This window comes from Terrapene carolina, unplaced genomic scaffold (assembly GCF_002925995.2).
Source record: "Terrapene carolina triunguis isolate 2854851 unplaced genomic scaffold, T_m_triunguis-2.0 Scaffold67, whole genome shotgun sequence".
Classification (NCBI taxonomy): domain Eukaryota; kingdom Metazoa; phylum Chordata; order Testudines; family Emydidae; genus Terrapene; species Terrapene triunguis.
The window spans coordinates 48,063,714-48,083,202 of NW_020664418.1; the positions used below are offsets into that span (position 1 = coordinate 48,063,714).

Below are 19,489 nucleotides of genomic sequence, written 5' to 3' on the forward strand. Positions count from 1 at the left end.
TCGCTGTGTGTATGGGGGGGGTCACAGGGAGTGAGGGGAGCCCCCCCCGGGCTCGCTGTGTGTATGGGAGGGTCACTGAGGGGAGCCCCCCCGGGCTCGCTGTATGGGGGGGGTCACAGGGAGTGAGGGGATCCCCCCCGGGCTCGCTGTGTGTATGGGGGGGTCAGTGAGGGAAGCCCCCCACGGCTCTCAGTGGTTCCCGTGTGCTAGGTTGGGGGCTGGGCCGGGGGCGGCGCTGGCCGCCAGTTGCTCCCCTTCCCCTCCCTCCCTCGGCAGCGCGAGCCAGTGCGTTTGGGCGGGCTGGCGGGGGTGGGAGCCGAGCCGGGGCGGCCGGGCGGCGATTTGCATGAAAGGCAGACTGGGAATGAGCTGGAGCGGCCGCCTCTCCGCACACGCAGCGCGGGGGTGGGGGCCGGAGGAGTCTCCGCCTCAGGGGAACGCGGGAGAAGTCGGGGCAAAGTTTGCCGCCGCCAGCCGGGGCTGCTGAGGGCGTCGCGGGGCCGGGCTCCGAGCGAAGCCAGGCGCCAGGCTCCAGCCCCGCTGCCCTCGGCCCTGTGCGCTGCTGCCCGGCGGAGGGGGGGCCCAGGGGGCCGCCGCCAAGTTGCGCGGGGGCTCGGGCGGGCTCGGAGCGAGGGGCCGCCCGCGGCGGGAGGCGGCAGCGGCTGGGTGGGGCGCTGCCTCCCGGAGCGCCGGGCAGGGGAGCCAGCATGTCCTCCATCCTGCCGTTCACTCCCCCCATCGTCAAGCGGCTGCTGGGCTGGAAGAAAGGGGAGCAGAACGGGCAGGAGGAGAAATGGTGCGAGAAGGCGGTGAAGAGCCTGGTGAAGAAGCTGAAGAAGACGGGGCAGCTGGACGAGCTGGAGAAGGCGATCACCACGCAGAACATCAACACCAAGTGCATCACCATCCCTAGGTAGGGAGAGGGCCCCCGGGGGGGGGCCTCCACCCAGCCACACAGGCCCCCTCTCTGCGCGCACAGACCGAGCAGGGGCACCGCAGGGAGAAAGAGGTGGCACCCACCCACAGACAAAATCAGGGGCGCCCAGGCGGAGACATACGTGCTCCCACAGAGAGACACATGTACCCAGAACGGGGGGGGGAGGGACACAAAGAGAGACCTGCACAGGCTGCTGGGCACAACGTGTGGGAATAGGCACCTTCATGTACACGTGCCCCAGGCAGAGACACCTGTGTACCCTGAGGGGGGCATGCACAGATCAGGCATGGGTATGATATATGTTTGCCCACAGCGAGAGAGACCTACATCCATACACAATCATGGGTGTCCTTGCAGAAGCATGTATTCACACGCAGAGGTAAGGAATGGACACCCACAAGAGACATGCATAAACATATGGGCACCCACATAAATAGGCGCATTCTCTTTTATGCTTACGCATAGCTACCTGCCAGTACACTGAGATGTGAATAACTGTATGTCCGTCCATTTGGACACGCATGGCTGAGACACATGTACCTGTAAATAGATGCAGACAGACGCATGCACCCACTCATGTTTGTGTGCATGTTCTAGACGTTAAGCATACACCTAGGGTACTTTGAAAAGCAATACTACTACAGGTTTGTGTTAGAGGAATTTTGCTTTTCTCTCCAGTCAACTGCAATAGAAGTTTGGTTTTGTATTCCTTTCTTACAAACTATTGCAGAATACTTTGCATATTTAAAATTAAGAGGTCACAGAATTGTATTACAATCTGTTAACAGAGGAGACAGAAATTAAGAAGGGAACGCAAGAAAGGAAAATGTTTTCAGCTAAGAGTTGAAAAAAGATGGAAGTATTCTGGATTAGTTATACTCATTGGTGATATTCTCTGTTTCATAGCCAAAAGTTTCACGCTGCTTTCTGTTACTGAATGAGAGAAATTAGTTTGTTTACGTCTCTTGCTCTGTTCAGTGGGATATGTTGCTGAAGAAGTGATTTAGGACTCTTGGATACATGTTTCCAGAGTAGGTGGTTGTAACCACCCCCCCCCCCAAAACAAAACAAAAACAAAAAACACACAACCAAGGAACGCAATTTGCACAGCTAAATGGGATTGCTGTTTGGGGGAGGAGTCATGTATATTGAATAACTGATTTTTTTCCATGTAGATTAATTCTTTATGCAGTATTTTAGGATTGATTCAGTATGATTGCACACTGGACTCATCGTAATGCACAGGAGAGGACAAGTATTTAAATGATTACATATGTTTGATTATCTGTGAGGAAATCAAATCACAGAACATTTAATCGCTGAAATTTTGTTGATTTCTGTAAGCTCATTCAGATATCTGGCATTTTTAGTTTATTGTTTTTTGGAATAATACAGCATTGCTTTTTAAACAAATGTTTAAGTTAATCAAGAACAGTTCAATGCTGTATAATTGTATGCTTCTGTGTGTTGATTCTCTCTTTCATATGTGCGCATGCACCCATATACCCTTGGTTGTCAGAATTATTTAATATGCAGTGGCTAGTACTCACAAAGACACATCAGTTGTATGAACCACTGAAACAAGTAGTTTTAAAATGTTATGTAGAATTGGAACTCTTCCCCCCCCCCCCCCAGAAGAATACCTCCAAGCCCACCAAATACAGTTTTTCAAGATTGTTCGATATCTGCTCAGCTCTTCTCTACTGAATTACACTAGGTTAGAGTTTAGTGTAAATTCAGAATGACTCCACTGAAGTCCGTGAGACTACCCTGGGTTCTCTGTCCTTAAGCCTATATTTTGAAACTCATGGTAACCAGCTAAAGCTCTTCCCTGAAGTATTTGCTTACCTTAACCCCAAAAGTTCTGCTACTTATGTGACTTGCTATGTGTGTTGGGTTTCTGGTTTTAGTAAGGACTGACCAGTGCAGAACTGGGAGGGGAATCACCTGAAATTTACATCATTAACAGCACAGATGTTTGGGAAGGATTGGGAGTCATTTTCTGATATATTGTAATTCCAGGGAAACAAATAGGGATAGGGTGGGTGGGCAAACTTGTTTAAATTATTTCTGTGAAAAGGGAGTTTAAAATTAAGCATCAGCAAAAACAGTAAACATCACAAGCCATCAACATTACATGAGAACATTCTAGCTAATGCTAAGCATGCAGAGGCTAACGCTTATTTATATCTTACAGTTCTGCAAATTAACTTTCACCCGCTAAAGTAAGCCCCCCAGCAACCATTACAATCTTTTATGTATGCTGACACGAGGCCCAATCCTGCAGTCCTTAATCCTTTGCAGCAAAGGGAGTTTTCCCTGAGTAAGCCTGGTAGCATTTGCCTCTTTCAGCAATAGTTAATAGCTAATACAAAAGATTAACCTGCCCCTTTAGGTTCTTTTGCAATATGTTCTATAATAATAATAATCCCCATAATCAGGTCGGCCTGTGTTGGGCACTGTACAGACACCTAGTAAGAGACAGTCGCTGCCTGGAGGAGGTTACAGTCAAGGGATGGAGGGGAAATGGCAGTATAGAGAGGTGAAATGACTTGCCCAAAGTTACACAGAAGGTCAGTATGTAGTGGTGTTATAGCTGTGTTGGTCCCAGGATAATAGAGAGACAAGGTGAGGTAATATCTTTTATTGGACCAACTGTTGGTGAGAGGGACAAGCTTTCAAGCTTACACAGAGCTCTTCTTCAGGTCTGGGAAACTAAATCAAAGTGCCATTGCTAAATATAAGGTCAATGACAGAATTAGAATTATAATCCAAGTCTCCTGACTCCCAGTCCAGTGCCTTATCCACTTGAGCACACTGCCTGTACTAAAATATCATTGGATAAGCCTTCCAGGCCATTTGTCTCTAATCCTCAGAAGGCAGCTTCTCTGAGTATTTTCATTATAAATAACTTTGGATACATTATTTCACTAGTTTGGAAAACAAATACTTTGGGAATAAATGGGAGGACAACCGTTAGGGGTTAGATCACACCATGCATTGGTTATAGTGCATCAGTGAACCATATTCCATTGGAGGTAATACAGGGATGAATCTGGCCCAGTGAGAATAGGTTTAGTCCAAAATTAGCTGTCATAATCATGACATGAAACAAAGTTCCAGGCTGAAGATTGCTTGGGGCCTTCAGAAATGCTGCTCTTGGGAACTCTGAGCAGATGGCTATCTATGAGCTGAGGGGTGAAAACATTATCAACTGCAAATTCCTGATCCCAGTTGATATTAGCTAGCACTTTGGCTGTAGTGACTGTGCAGTTTTTTAGAAAAAACGCTTTGAGCCAGATTTGTTAAGGGTGCAATACCAAGAAGCTAGAGAATCCAATTAATCGCTAGTGTATCTTTTTATTTTAAGCTTGTGTGCTGTCTGTGTCTTTGTCCACGTCCTGAGGAAGAGCTCTGTGTAGCTCGAAAGCTTCTCTCTGACCAACAGATATTGGTCCAATAAAATATATTACCTCGCCCACCTTGTCTCTCTAATATCCTGGGACTGACACAGCGACAACACTGCATATGTATGTTATTGTGTGCCTACTAAATTAACTACAGCTTTACAGCTTGTCATTTGCTGGTTGTTGGCTGGCATGGATTATTCTTCAAGAGATCTATCTTTAATATGATAGCTCTGGTGAAAGAACCTGTGGTAGCAGGAAGAGGGCTGGAGAGACCATTGCAGGGTTGAGAGAGAGAGAAAGCAAGAGAGTGCGTGGAACAGGCATTCAATTCAGCCTTAAGAATCTTAAGAAGTGATCTCGGGCCACTCACATACAGGTCCACTGTCTCCTTGGCCTGCTGGTGCTTTCTCCCGTCCTCACCTGGCTCCCTTGCAGATTAGCTTATTTAAAGGGGCTTTGTCCAACCTTCTCTCACTGACCACAGCCCTTCCTCCTCCAAAGGGGAGTTTCCACAGCATGAAGGGGGCTCTGCTTGAGAATGTATTAATTTTCAAGTGGATTCCCAGTGGCACGGCTGGGGGAGCAATGTACATAACACCCCAGGCCCTTGGTCATCTTCTCCTACGTTTGAATCCCCGACCAAAGAGGTCTTCAGTCAGGCTGAGAAAGGGGGAAGGTGTTATGTAGGTGACCTTCTGCATGCAGAGGTGGAAATCTGTGCATTAATAATCAGATATGGTCACACAAAGCATGCCCTTGCTCTCCATTCACTTAACCCTAAGTACATTAGGCTTTCCCTCTCAAACACTCCCCTTCTCCCTTCCCCCCCCCCCCCCCCCGCTTCAGCACTGACATCTAGCATGGCTTCAGATGTGTTAGCCTGCATCTTAATGAGCATTAAGAAGGCTTTTAATTCATGTTAAACTGACATTATTCAAAAACGTGCCCCTTTTACCAGAACATAACAAGCTTCTTGTGATAGTTTTGCAAATGTCTGGGGTAGAATGGGCATTCATGAGTCCTTTTGACCTCTCCAAAGTTGTATGCTACTGGAATACCTTCCTTGAACACAGACGGGTTCAAGGTTATGATGTTGCTGCTTTGCTCTGAAAATAGGTTTGAATTTGTCCTTCCTACCAGCCACCAGTTGGCATCACATTTTCAAATTCTTGGTGGCTGTAAGTATCGCTCTCTGAAATCAAAGAGTGTTGGTGTGGAATCGGATGGCATACAACTACCCTTGCTGTACCCTCTGCAGAACGCAAACGTCAACTTAAACTTCATCCTCGGGGAGAAGAGCAACAAGTTCATAAGTCTATTCCTGAACCTGTGATCTGCACTGGAATGAATTGCATTGTTTGTGCACATGCCAAGCATTTCAACACTCAACCCTAGAAACAAAAGGAGTTAGGGTGAATTGTAAGCATTTAATTCTTAAAATTACTAAATATGAGCGTACTGTGGAAATCTGCAATTTGTGGCAGATACTGATTAATTATTAGGAGTCATACAGTATACACATTTGTCTGAATGAGAGGAGACAATAAATGCCTTACTATTTCAAGAGTATTATTCATCATGCACGCATGTGGTAAAACATAAGATCTTTCCAGTGTTGTGGCCTTTTTTACAGTGTATTTTTCTGTGCCTGTTTTCTTTTTTGATCCAATTATGGTATTTCTATTTAACATTGCAAATGGTTTTTACAATAGCCAAGATTCCTCTATGTAAAGAATAAATTCCTTTAAATTTTAGAGAGACAACGTGGGTCAGGTAATGTTTTTTATTGAACCAACTTCCGTTGGTGAAAGAGGCAAGCTTTAAGTTAAGTTTTGTTAATTAAAATATATTTGGGAAGACAGGATGAGTGTGAGTTCTTATAGAACTCATCTGATATAAGGCTAGAATGTAATGACCGAGTTGGAAACTCTGGATATTTTTTCTTTTGGAAAGAAATGAAACAAAATAAGGGCAGGTCTACAAACTTTTGCTGATGCAAGCTACGGTGGCATAAAGCTGATGCAGTTAGTGTATTACTTATGTGCATACATACTTGGCTCCCCGTGCTCGTGCTGCGCTTACTCACCAGGAATGCTTGTGTCAGTGCACCATAGATTCCCAGTGTGAAACTCGCCACCATCCAGCATGATATCTTTTGGGAAGTTTTGGCAGTGCACAGTGGGGCAGAAATGAGTCATGCAGGGGGGACTTGGAGCAACTTCCCATCATGCAATTTTCTCCATTCCATAATGTTATCTATATCCCATAATTTTTGCACCTTTCTTAAAAATCCCACAAACCCCTCATGGCTCTCCTTTCTGTCAGCATCTGTGAAAGAAGCATGAAGCCTACACAGCTCTGCACTATTGTCATGAGTGTTCCAAGTATAGGACGCACGATCCTCTGGTGTTTGCAGAGCTGCAAGAAGAACCGAATAAGTGGGGAACCTGACGATTTTGTGTAGGACAGAATGCTGTGGGACGTAGCAAGAACCAATTCGAAGTTGTTGGTGGCATTCACGGTGGAGTGATGTTTCTGGGCCCAAGAAATGAGCACTGCCTGGTGGCATTGCATTGTAATGCAGGCTTGGCATGATGAGCAATGGCTGCATAGCTTTGGATACGCAAGGCCACATTCGTGGATCTGTGTGCTGAACTAGTCCCAGCCCTGATTTTCCTAGTGCAGGGACACCAGAGTGAGAGCTGCACTGACAGGAGAAGCGAGTGGTGATTGCACAGTGGAAACTTACAATGTTGTCAGTGGGAAATCATTTTGGAGTTGGAAAATCCACTGCAGCAGACACTGTCATGCAAGTGTCTAGGGCCATTAACTGTCTCTGGCTACGCAGGACTGTGACTCTCAGCAATGTGCAGGACATAATGGATGGATTTGCAGCAATGGGGTTCCTGAACTGCGGTGGGGCAATAGATGAAAATCATATGCCTATTTTGTCACCATACCACCTTGCCATAGAGTACATCAACAGAAAGGGCTGCTTTTCTATGGATATGCAGGCATTGTTGGATCACCAGGGACGCTTTACCAACATCAACGTTGGCTGGTCAAGGAAGGTGCATGACACATCTGTAAGAACACAGTACTGTTCAGAAAGTTGCAAGCAGGGACTTGCTTTCCCAACTGGCGGATTACCACTGGTGATGTTGAAATGCCAGTAGTGATCCTGGGGGACCTAGCCTCCTACCCCTTACTCCCCAGCTCACGAAGCCATGCACCACCTATCTCGACAGAACCAAGGAAAGATTCAACTACGGGTTCAACAGATGTAGAATGACAGTTGAGTGTGCTTTTGGTAGACTGACAGGGCACTGGTGTTATTTACTCACAAGATTGGATCTCCGTGAGGAAGAGTAATCCCAATGGTTATAGCTGCCTGCTGTGTGCTGCATAGTATCTGTGAGCAAAGGAGGAAAAATGCTGCCAGAGTATAGGTAGAGAGGCTCTTTGCTGAGTTTGAAGAGCTAGACACAAGGGCTATTAGAATAGCTCAGTGCTGAGCTATATTGCTCAGGGATGCTTTGAAATAGCACTTTAACAGAGAACCACAGTAATGCGGCGTGGTGTACTGTGCTCTACCTGGCCCTGCTGTTTTGGGACCTGTTAGGAATTGTGTGGTGCTTGGCATGGTATCTGTGAATGTAACACTGTCGGTGGAGATTTTTAAGAGCAGGTTAGACTAACCCTTGTCAGGGATGGTCTAGATAATACTTAGTCCTGCAATGGGTGCAGGGGACTGGACTAGATGACCTTTAGAGGTCCCTTCCGGTCCTATGATTCTATAATGCACCTATTAATTTTGTGGTGCTTGCATTACATTCATTTATTTTGTCACTGATAATATGAGTTGTCATGCTGTACAGTAACAGGTATGTGGGTGCTTTCAGTATTGCTAGGCATTTTGCAGTATGCGTTTGGAACTCATAAAGATGAATTATTTTCCAAACAATAGAATTTTATTGAGTAACTAAAACACTGCAAAAAAAAAAAAATCTGTGAAAGTTAAAAGCAAATACATTAAAAACTTAATATGTACAGAGATGAAGAAAGGGGCGAGAACATTCATGTCCATTTTGGTGCACACATGGCACCTATGGTACTCTCAGGTCAGCGTATCTGAAATTGTGCTTGTCCTTAATGTTCCCTGGGGTGGAGTGCTAGGGGTAGGGATGCAGCCCCTGATGTCATGTGGAATGTTGGGGGAGGGGAGCTTAGGGGGGGTACTATAATGGAGTTCTCCATGGATTGCAAAAGGAGGCAAGTCTGTGATTATTGAACCTGCAGGTCCACAACAGTCATCATCTGTGTTTGCTGCTGGAGAAGCCCCATTATGTCCTGGTGCATTTTTTTATTTTTTCCCTCCTCTCTCCTTTTCCTGCTGGAACTCCTGGGACATTCTCCTGTTTCCTCTTTCCTTCTCCATACAGTCTGCAATATTCACCCTCCAGGCCCTGATGCAGCACTGGCTTACAGGGTCTCACGGAACATATCATCATCCTGAGTCACCTTCTTTCTCCCCCTTATCTGGCTCAGGCATTCTCCGGATGTGAAGGGTGAACCCCTCGAGGCTGCAGTGGCAGCAGCTACAGAGAAAGCACACAGAAGTGCCACTGTCACAATGGAAAGCGAAAGTTGAGACTCAGAATTCCCATCCCTTGCTCCCCTAAAGTTTTAAACAAGACATATTTATTGATGCTTCTGCTTTGAAGTGCTTGCCCACAGTGCCACTCACAACACCAGCCAGGATGATTGTGGCCTACCAGGGGTGAGGGAAATAAGGAGAGAATTGTTCGGTTGCATGAAACTCTGAGTATAGGGCAATGGCATTGAGTTGTGGCACCATTTTCCACAGGTGGTAGTGATTTTAGCTGATACCTCACTCCTGAGGATGACAAAGGCACAGAGAGCACAGCTGCTGCTCATGTTCTGAAGCCACCTGGGCCTGTATGTTACTAGCTTGTTTACTGCAATAGTGCCTGCTGAAATTATCACTGACTGGCATGGGAATTTATCCTACTGTAGAGGAAGAAATAAGGCTGCCATCCATAGAAACCTTCGGGAGAGGATTGCAGCCAAAAGTTTCATTGAGATTTCTCAGGTGGATTCAAGGGACATCCCTGTGTACACAAACAAACTGCTCCGTGTGGCCTTCCGTGCCTATCTCTGCAGGGGAATGAAAAGCAGATGATAACTCTACCTCTTGTTGTTCTGCTACATCTTCTAGGATGAATGAAAAGTCGATAGCTGTGTCCTGTTAAGTTGGGGTTGCCATCAGTACACCATTGTAATGGAAAATAACATATACACAGGTACCTGAGGTTCTTTCCCCTGCATTGGGCTCACCCATGCTCAACTGCTGGGACTGACTGGACTGTGGTGGAGTCTGAAACAAGTCCTAGCTTGTGGCATATCTGGACCTCCCAGTCGCATATCCTCTATGATCGTCGTCTTCCTTCTCCTCTCTGTTCACAGCAGGTTCCTGTGACTCTGGTTCCTCAGAGGTATCCATAGTGGTGTGCTGGTGGGGTCTCTGCCAAGTATGGCATGCAGCTCTTTGTAAAAGTGGTAGGGCTGCGGCTCAGCACTGGATTGACTGTTGGCCTTCCTGGCCTTCTGATATGCCTGCCAGAGTTCCTTTGCTTTCACGCAGCATTGTTGTCCATCCCTGCTATATCCCTTCTTCTGCATCTCTCCTGCAGTGTGCTCATAAATGTCCACATTTCTACAGCTGATCCGTAGCTGTGCCTGCACAGGCCTTTCTCTCCACAGGCTCAGGAGATCCAAAATCTCCTGTCCACTCCAGGCTGGACTGTGTCTGAAGTGGGTAGCCGGCATGATCAGCTTGGCAGTTCCATGCAACAATGGAGAGCTGCTAGGTGTGCTCACAAGCTGGACAATCAGGAAAAGGCTTTTAAAAAAAATGGCAGGGTTTTTAAAAGGTGATCCCTGGGCAGTGGAGTTCATAATTATGACCAGAGCGGTCAGTGTCTGGCATTGTGGGACAAACTGCTGGAGGACTGTTGGGTTGACACTGTGTTACCTAATGTCTACACTTGCTGTGTGTCCACCTCAGTACATCAACCATGTCTCCATGCCGCTTGGGTTGGTGGTGTTACGGCGTCACCGTAACAGGCTACTTATGTTGGTGGGAGATGAATTTAAGTGTAGACACATGCACAACTAGGTCAATGCAAGGCAGCTTACATTGACCTAACTTAGGCCTGATCTACACTACAAAGTCTTCCACAGTGCTCTCCTCCCCTCCTCCACCTAGGTGTAAAATACCATTTAAACAGCAATAATGCTTAATAGGGGTACTCTTAAGAAGATGCTTAGGAGGTGCTAGAAAACCTTGTTTGGGCGTTCTTTGTGTTGATAGTTTACCTTGCAAATTTTACAAAAATGTATCCTTAACCTTCTCCTTAAGATCATCTTAACATTACAAGTATGGAAATGCTAAATACAGTAAACAGTGGAACCAATTGAGGACAACTTTGTAGTGCAGGGGTCGGCAACGTTCGGCAGGCGGCTCGCCAGGGTAAGCGCCCTGGCGGGTCGGGCCAGTTTTATTTACCTGCTGACGCGGCAGGTTCGGCCGATCGCGGCCCCCACTGGCCGCGGTTCGCTGTCCCGGGCCAATGGGGGTGGCGAGAAGCCGCGGCCAGCACATTGCTCGCCCGCGCCGCTTCTCGCCGCCCCCATTGGCCCAGGACTGCGAACCGCGGCCAGTGGGGGCCGCGATCGGCCAAACCTGCCGCGTCAGCAGGTAAATAAAACTGGCCCGACCCGCCAGGGCGCTTACCCTGGCGAGCCGCGTGCCGAACGTTGCCGACACCTGTTGTAGTGTATGCTATCTGTGAGCTTGCAAAAATGTGGCTTCCTTTCAGTTCTGGTGTGCCATTAATATTTCTAACAGTCTCAGGTCTTGTCTACACACATACTAAACCAGTACATGTTTGAGTGTGGACATGCTTCTCAGTTTAAAACTGGCTTATATCAGTTTAGCTGATCAGTGGGCAAGCTGAATCAATACTAATTAGGTTTACATCAATTAAAGTGTCCACATGCAAAGTTAGACTAGTTTGACACAATTGATTTATAACCACCCCTTTTGTTAAATCAGCCCAACTTTGTGTGTAGCTTGAGCCAAAAATTAAAATATCCCAATAGAATGGACTTAGTCTGCCTTCTCCATGTATCAGTAAAATATCTGTCAGCAGGCAGTGCTTCTCAACATTGTTTAGTTGTTCTTTCCTGAGAAGTATGGGCCAGATCATGTTCTCATTAAAATCAACTGCAATATTCCCTTTGCAGGATCATCCTCTGTGTTTGTACAGTGTAAACTTTGTTGTTTCTTTTCTCTGATTCTCTCCCATTTACTTTTTAAAAAAGATAAAAGCATTTTAAGCAGCTTTTTAAAGGCACATAAGTCTGATTATATCATGATGTAGAACAGTAAATGTTGAATCTTTGTGAAATAAAGTTTAAAATGGTTGCTTTAACTTTTATAGTAATAGGGAAAAGACCCTGAATATTGCGTTCATTTAAATATAATGAGAAATAAATGCAAAAATTGGATGAAATCAGGAAATGCACACTGTACAGGATTATCACATCAGGGATCCAATTAAAATGAACTCTTCTAATAAATATTGGTTTAATAATGTAAACTTGTGATCACTATATTACTGCAACAGAAATAAAATTAACAAGATTTAATGGACTGAGCGGCCGTTAATTTACACTTGTTAATTTATTAGAAACTTCTAATGCTGTTTAATGCACAATAATGCCATTATTCTGCATGATGTACTTTATGAAATAAATAGGGCCAAACAGTGCTTGAATTAAATTGAAATTAGATTTTATTCCCAAATTATCTTTTTATTTATTTAAATTTTAATATTTTGTGTTCCTCTATTGAGAGCAATTAAATACACAAGGTTGGAATGCAGCAGTCCCTTTCAGCAAGGCTCGTGAATGGTCCTAATTAACTTTTATCCTTGCCTGCTTTGATGTGCTGTGTACAAATTTTTTTTCCAGACCAAAGCTCATTGTGTTGATTGGCAGTGAAGGGATCTGAGCGGGGGGCGGGAGGGAAGAGAGGGAAGGAAGGGGGGAGTAATACAGCTAGTAAGGACAGAAACCAGGTATTCTAGTTCTACTAGGGTGACTTCACTAAACTTAGAGAATGTTTGCTAATTACATTTTGTTACATGCAAACTTAACAGCACCGAAGTCGTTTGCAAGTTGGACAGTTGTACTAGTCATTGGTCGCTTAACCACTTCTGTAACTGAAGAAGCAATATGATTTCCTAAATGTGATGATTGTTGAGTAAGTGCTACTTTAAAGATAGCTTGAAGTCTCTTTAGCTGATTCTCATTTACCCTGAGGCCTCTTTACTCCACTTTTGCAATGTAAAAAGGCCTTAAAATTATTGTAAAGAGGCCTCAGGCAGGCAGGCCTGATGTTCATTTACACTCTTGCTGCCCCTTACTTTTCTCATTTTATGTAGTACTGTGGCTCTGCATAAGGAGATAAAAAGACAGGGCCCCTTCCCCTTTGAGCTGCTCAGACACTAAAGGACTGATCCTGCAAACACATAGATGTCTAACTTTATTCGTGCATATAGTAGAACTGACTTCAAGGGAACTACTCTGTCTTACTCTACTCTACCTATATGGTGCACATATCTGTACATAATATATTTATGCTCACAACAGCCCTGTGAGATAGAGATGGGCACACAGAGACGGAAATCTGTGGCGGAGGAGGGAATTGAGTCCCAGGCTTGTACCCTAGCTACTGAACTATGCTTCCTCTCTAGATGAGCAATTACTGCATGAACAAGCACTACCCAGCATGAGGAAGGGTTACAGAAACGGGACTTAATCAGATCAAAGAACTCAATACAAAAATAACAGACATTAGTGACTAAGGGAATGGTGGATGAAAAGTTGTCAGGAAGCAGACAGGAAAAGTGCTCTTTGGGGACGGTAATTATTCACTGTGACCCTGCTTCTGTCACCCTTGCTCATGCTTAGTAGCATGTTGCTCCATGAGAAATCCTGTTGATTAGGTTTGATTTTTTTTTTTTAATTTATTAATTTCACATCTCTACTACATTTGCAATATCGTGAGAGGGCCTCATGGGAAGATGTTCTTTTAAAAATATAATAAATCCAGCAATACTCATCCCAGAATAAAAAGGAATGCATAATTTTAGAAAATATAAATAAAATGGGTTTTGATAATTTTTATTCCTGGCTAGTAATGTTTTTAGAGGCTAATCTCTATTTAACACCTGGAGTTTTGAGATTTAACAGATTGTACATTTTAGCTGTTGTACTGTCAGGATTGGTTATCGATATAACTTACACCGCAGTTTGTAGCTACTTGTACTGAAATCTTTGCTGCAAACTGTGTCCATAACCCTATTATGCCTAATATGAAAGGCTGTTGATTACAGTGCTGATATGAGCTGTTCTGATCATATTACAGTTGATGAGTGTCAACATGCTGTTTGTATCAGGAGTGAAGTTGCAGCCAGCAATAACAATTGGATGATGAAACAGATAGTGAATCCAAATCTTCCTATGATGATGAAACAAAGTAAATCTTGTCTTGCTGTTTTGTTTGCGTTAGCCGTAAAACAGGAAGTTTACTTAAACTAGTAACCTTACAGCAGAAAACAGTTAAATACAAAAAATGGACATCATAGAATACAGCTGTGGAAAGTGAGAATTACCAGAATGTTTGTGTACTGAGTGCATCTGTTATTAACTGACAGAGAACAATTTCTACAAAATTTCCTTCCCATTGCTACTGAATTTTAAGCATTTGCTGTGTGGAAAAACTGAACCAAGCTACATCTATCTTAATTTTGTATACTCATATAAAACTAAATGTAGTGGTTTTTCATAGCGATAGAGTGTCTGTGGTTTCTGCACATGTGAAGTGTTACAAAAAGCCTCTTTTGAGCTGGTTGTTCTTCCCCTTGAGTGTTGTGCATAGCGTGTTCACCACACAACGCGTAATAGTATCTGAAAAATTATACCAGTGCTTAAAAAGTACTTTGTCTCTAATGAAAGGCTGACAAGCAGCTGGAGTCTGATTCTCTTCTCTAACTCCTCTAACTCATTTCTGTGACTGAGAGGAGAATTGGAACAGAAAAGCTAAGCAAGGGGATTGAAACTGGTGGTTCCATTTAGGGCTAATTTGTGCCTCCCTCCTCCACATTCTCTTACACAGCCATGCAAATGCAGGAAGGAGGAAGGACTCCCCCCTACAAAAAAAGCCACCCAGAATTGCAGTCCCTGAACTGGGAGGAGAATAGGGGCTGCTGCTGACTTACAGCCTCCCCCCCCCCCCCCCCATGCCCGTCCCCAGCAACTAGTTGGGGTGCAGAGCAGGCAGAGCCATGATTCCTCCTCCCATCCATGCCCACAGGAAGGAGTATTTTACGGAGATCTAGCAAATTATTCCCACTACTGCCACCCACTTGGAGGACCAGTTAGACTGAGGCTCCAGGAGGCAGTTGTGCTTCTGATACTATGTCTGTGCTGCAAAAAAGTGTGTCCCCTTAATTCAGGTTAGCTAATTCAGACTGAAATAGCAATGAAGGCATATCAGTTTGGCTTTTAACACAGGTTAGCAGCTCAAATTCGACCCCAAGCTGCCCTATAGGCTTGTGCTTTAGGTGCTAACCCAAGTTAAAAACTGAGTTGCCATGCCTTCACTGCTATTTTAACCCATGTTAGCCAACCTGAATTAAGAGCACACCTCTTTGCAGAACTCTGAGAGACAGTCTGCGGGTATAGCACTGCCTTGCCCTTCATAATGGATTGTACCTTAAAAGGACATCTAGCCCAAAATTATTACTGAAGTTGGTCTGGAGCTTGGAATCTGAATGCCTGTGTTTTTTTTTGTTTTGTTTTTTTTGAAGTGTCAAATTCACAAGTTCTTAGTGAAAATCTGCCTGAGTGGCTTTGTTCTGGGCTAGATTCAAAACATGAAGGGTCCTATTTATTGCTTCTGTTTTGGATGTGGACAAAAATCTCACAAGCACCTCTTGGGTCCAGTGTGGTGGAAATTGCTTTCATTGTTAGTAGCAGACTTTTTACTAGGCATGAGCTGCAACAATGTAGCTATGTTGTAAAAATAAACTCTTTTGCATATACATTTTTGATATACTGAACACATTGACACCCACTGAAAGTATCACAACTATCAGTTTTCCTTGAAATCCCTAATTTGGGGATTTCTGGGGTATACATCCGGCTCATGAGGTGGTAAACTGGTAACTGACCAACTTAACTGAAAGCCTGCAGTGTTAAATACCTCGTCTGTCTTCAATCATGTGATAGGTGGAAATCTTATCAGGGCTTGAAATAATTGCTCTTTTCATAAATATTTAATTAAATTGACTTGGAATTCTTGCCAAAGGAGGCAACTAATACTTTTACTAAATCTCTCCATTATAATCATTTCATGACCAGTGATATTTATGAGTGTGGGTACTTGGCTTGCTCTCAAGAAATCTAATATAACTTTCATATTAGTCCTTGGATGTTACAAATAGTTATTGGGTATAAAATACAATGATTCAGTACAGATGTTATTAGCACCTTCTCCGCTCCCCCCCAGAAGAAGAGGCGTTCTGCTTGAAAGGGGTGTCTTTTTACCTAATGTCCAGTGCTATCAAATGCCTTTTAACCATGGTCTCTTGCCACAATTGCAAAAATTAGGGAAATACTGAACATTTTAATGTGGAAGGGGAGCATGTTGTAGTGCTTGCCTTACACTTTTCATCAGTAGATCTCAGAGCACTTTACAAAGGAAAAACTACCATTATCCTCATTTTACAGATGGGGAAGCTGAAGCCCAGAGAGCGAAGTGACTTACCCAAGGTCACCCACCAGGCCAGTAGCAGAATGGGGAGTAAAACGGGAGGGGGAGGGTAGAGTCCAGGTCTTCTGAGTCCTAATCCAGTGCTCTGTCCATGAGACACATACTGCTGTGACTCTCCATAGCAGGTGACTTGTCATCCTTTAAATAGGTAGCAGCCAGTGGTTGAAATGCAGGGAATTCTGGATCCTGCCATTAGTAGAAATTTGGAATGCAGTGTGAAAAAACACGCCCCTGAGCTCAGGAAGTTTCAGCGCTGTAAAGCGCCAGTGTAGACCGTGCACCAGCACTGGTAGCTACGCCTCTTGTGGAGGTGGGGTTTTGTTTTTTTCCTCTCCCAGCGTTGCGCCATGACCACACAAGGCACGTTAAAGCGCTGCCAGTGTAGACTAGCCCTGAGATGGCTTGGGGAGGAGGACTAATAGCCTAGTACTATTGCCTATAATCTGTGAAGGGATGAGCAAAGCCTCCATAAGGCTGTACTGCCCACCCTCTCAAGTACACAACCAAATGAAGGGTCCTAGTTTAAAAAGGATTGGAAGAAAAGGTAACAAATACAAGGCCAACAGCAGCCATTCTACGAACATCTTTGTCAAGGGGCTTTTAAAAGAAATACTTTGTAAATTTGTCTATGTCGCTGTGGAGCCATATATATTTATATTACAACATGGGATGTCCAATGAAGATCTGTTATAGCTGGAGAGCAGCAAAGGTGAAGCAAAGTACCCTCTTAAATGCTTAAGATACAGTATTTTACTTTAATGGTTACTGTGTGGTTTACTTGTATTTCTTCGCAGTCTTTCTAATCTCCTGCAATGAGTAGGTCTCATTATTATATAGATGTTCCTTTGCTTCAGGACATCCAGCAAATTTTATTTGTAAGGCTAGTGTCGTGAAGGGATGGGCTGCTTGCAAGCCTATATCTGTACAGACTTAGTACTGTTCTTGATTTTTTGACACGCAGGATACATATTTTCAGGGTAGTTAATGTATGTAGCCATCAGACACATGGGACAGTGTGTATAACCATGAAGGGAGATGAACTCCCTCTGCCACCCTCCCATTTAAAAAAAAAAAAAAAAAACTTCAAACAATCTTTTGGGCTAAAAGAATCATGATTCTAGTAAACCTCTCCCTCACCTCTTTCTTTATTTCTTAATTTTTGTTTATGGTCTCTATGTGCTTTGAAATAATGTTACTGTTCTGGTGTACTTGTGGCACCTTAGAGACTAAAAAATTTATTTGAGCATGAGCTTTTGTGGGCTACAGCCCACTTCATCAGATGCATAGAATGGAACATATATACGCACAGAACATGAAAAGGTGGAAGTAGCCATATCAACTCTAAGAGGCTAATTAATTAAGATGAGCAATTATCAGCAGAAGAAAAATTTTTTTTTGTAGTGATAATCAAGATGGCCTGTTCCAGACAGTTGACAAGAGGTGTGAGGATACTTAACATGGGGAAATAGATACAATCTGTGTAATGACTCAGCCATTCCCAGTCTCTATTCAAGCCTAAATTAATGGTATCTAGTTTGCATATTAATTCAAGCTCAGCAGTTTCTCGTTGGAGTCTGTTTTTGAAGCTTTTCTGTTTTCTTTGTCTGGAATGGGCTATCTTGATTATCACTACAGAAGTTTTTTTCTCCTGCTGATAATTGCTCATCTTAATTAATTAGCCTCTTAGAGTTGATATGGCTAGTTCCACCTTTTCATGTTCTGTATGTGTGTGTGTGTGTGTGTGTGTGTGTGTGTATGTATGTATATATATATATATATATATATATAATTTATCTCCTTACTATATGTTCCATTCTGTGCATCCGAAGAAGTGGGCTATAGCCCACAAAAGCTTATGCTCAAATAAATTTATTAGTCTCTAAGGTGCCACAAGTACTCCTGTTCTTTTTGCGGATAGAGACTAACATGGCTGCTACTCTGAAACCTGTTCTGGTGTGCCAGACTTAGGTGAACCCATATAAACAAGCAAAGGCCTTGGAAACTGTGACTTGAAAGTTGAGTCTTGTAAGTTACTGCTTTGCAGGGCAGGCTTAACTGGTAGGTTGAAGGCCCTATCATAACTGCTTCTAGATGGGAGTAAAAATAGAAACTTGAATGCTGTGATTTTAGAAAAATTAGCATTTATAAGATTTTGATTGGCTATTGACTGGAGACAGTTGTATATTACAGTGCTTCTCACTCTGTAGTTTATTTTCTCAGTTCCCATTTCCCCCTCCCCCTCCCCCCCCCAATCCTCTATTTTTAGGATGGCATTCTAGAGTTGCTGCTATGGTGACAGGTCAGCTGTTGCAGTTTTTAAAAAAGGGGGAAGGTTATCAAAGCTAAGAATCTGATAGTAATTCAGCTTTTGTGTGTTTAAATTTAAAGCTTATATGTTTTCAATTTAGTTGACAGTAGATGGGAAGTTGTTCTTGCCTAATATGCCCCTGCCAACATGCATTGTGACCTGCTTCATGTTTCTTCGTGGTGGTGTCTTTTTGTTTGTTGGCAGTGTGGGGGCTAGTTTGTTGGGGGTGTCACTTGCATTCTTAGGACATAGTTGAGTATACTTTATAATATAAAGCCATATGTATTCACTGGAGCTGGTTGAAAAATTGTTTCAGTTAAATGGAAATTTTCACTAAAGTTTTGTCAAAAGTTTTTGGGTTTTAATTGAAAAACAAAAGAGAAAATCTAATAAAATTTCAATTAAAATTATTTTTGGAGGGGACTGAGGGGATGGGAATCCTTTTCCAACCATCTCTAATGTTGACCGTAGGGTGAAGTCCTCTCCAACACATAATGCCTAGGAGAGTGAGTGACATGTTAAGGGTTAGGGATCAATGCAGCTGCTGTGTTGTTCTTCTAGGGTTGTTGCAGGGGGCACTCGATTTACAGCCCCTACCCTAGATGTGTTCCAGGCCCACCTCCATTGTTGACACCCCTTCCCACAGTGGCTAGGAGTTACTTTGTACCTGACTATGTTGCTGATTTTTTTTGTGGCTTTAAAATCACATTTTTCTCTGTGTGTGTGTGTGTGGTTTGGTTTGGTTTTTGTCTCTCCCCTGTGGCTGTGGGAGAGACCCATAACCAACAGAGGAAATTGACTGTTCAGAATGGAGGGGGACATAAATGTTTTCTCTAATTTTTCAGCTACGGTAACCGGAGAAGTTACTTGGAATGACAACAGGTAAAATAGTTTAGGCAGAAGTGTTG

At 43.8% G+C, this 19,489-nt stretch overlaps 1 protein-coding gene across 2 annotated transcripts in view; it reads left to right on the plus strand.

The window, feature by feature from the left end:
* Positions 1–383: 383 nt before the first annotated feature.
* SMAD3 (SMAD family member 3) overlaps positions 384–19,489 on the plus strand; it is a 109,477-nt gene continuing 90,371 nt past the window's right edge. For both annotated transcript variants that reach the window (XM_026648386.2, XM_024205639.2), the window contains exon 1: positions 384–913. In XM_026648386.2, coding sequence (XP_026504171.1) covers positions 708–913 — 206 coding nt within the window. In that variant the 5' untranslated portion in view covers positions 384–707. The remainder of the gene's footprint in view (positions 914–19,489) is intronic.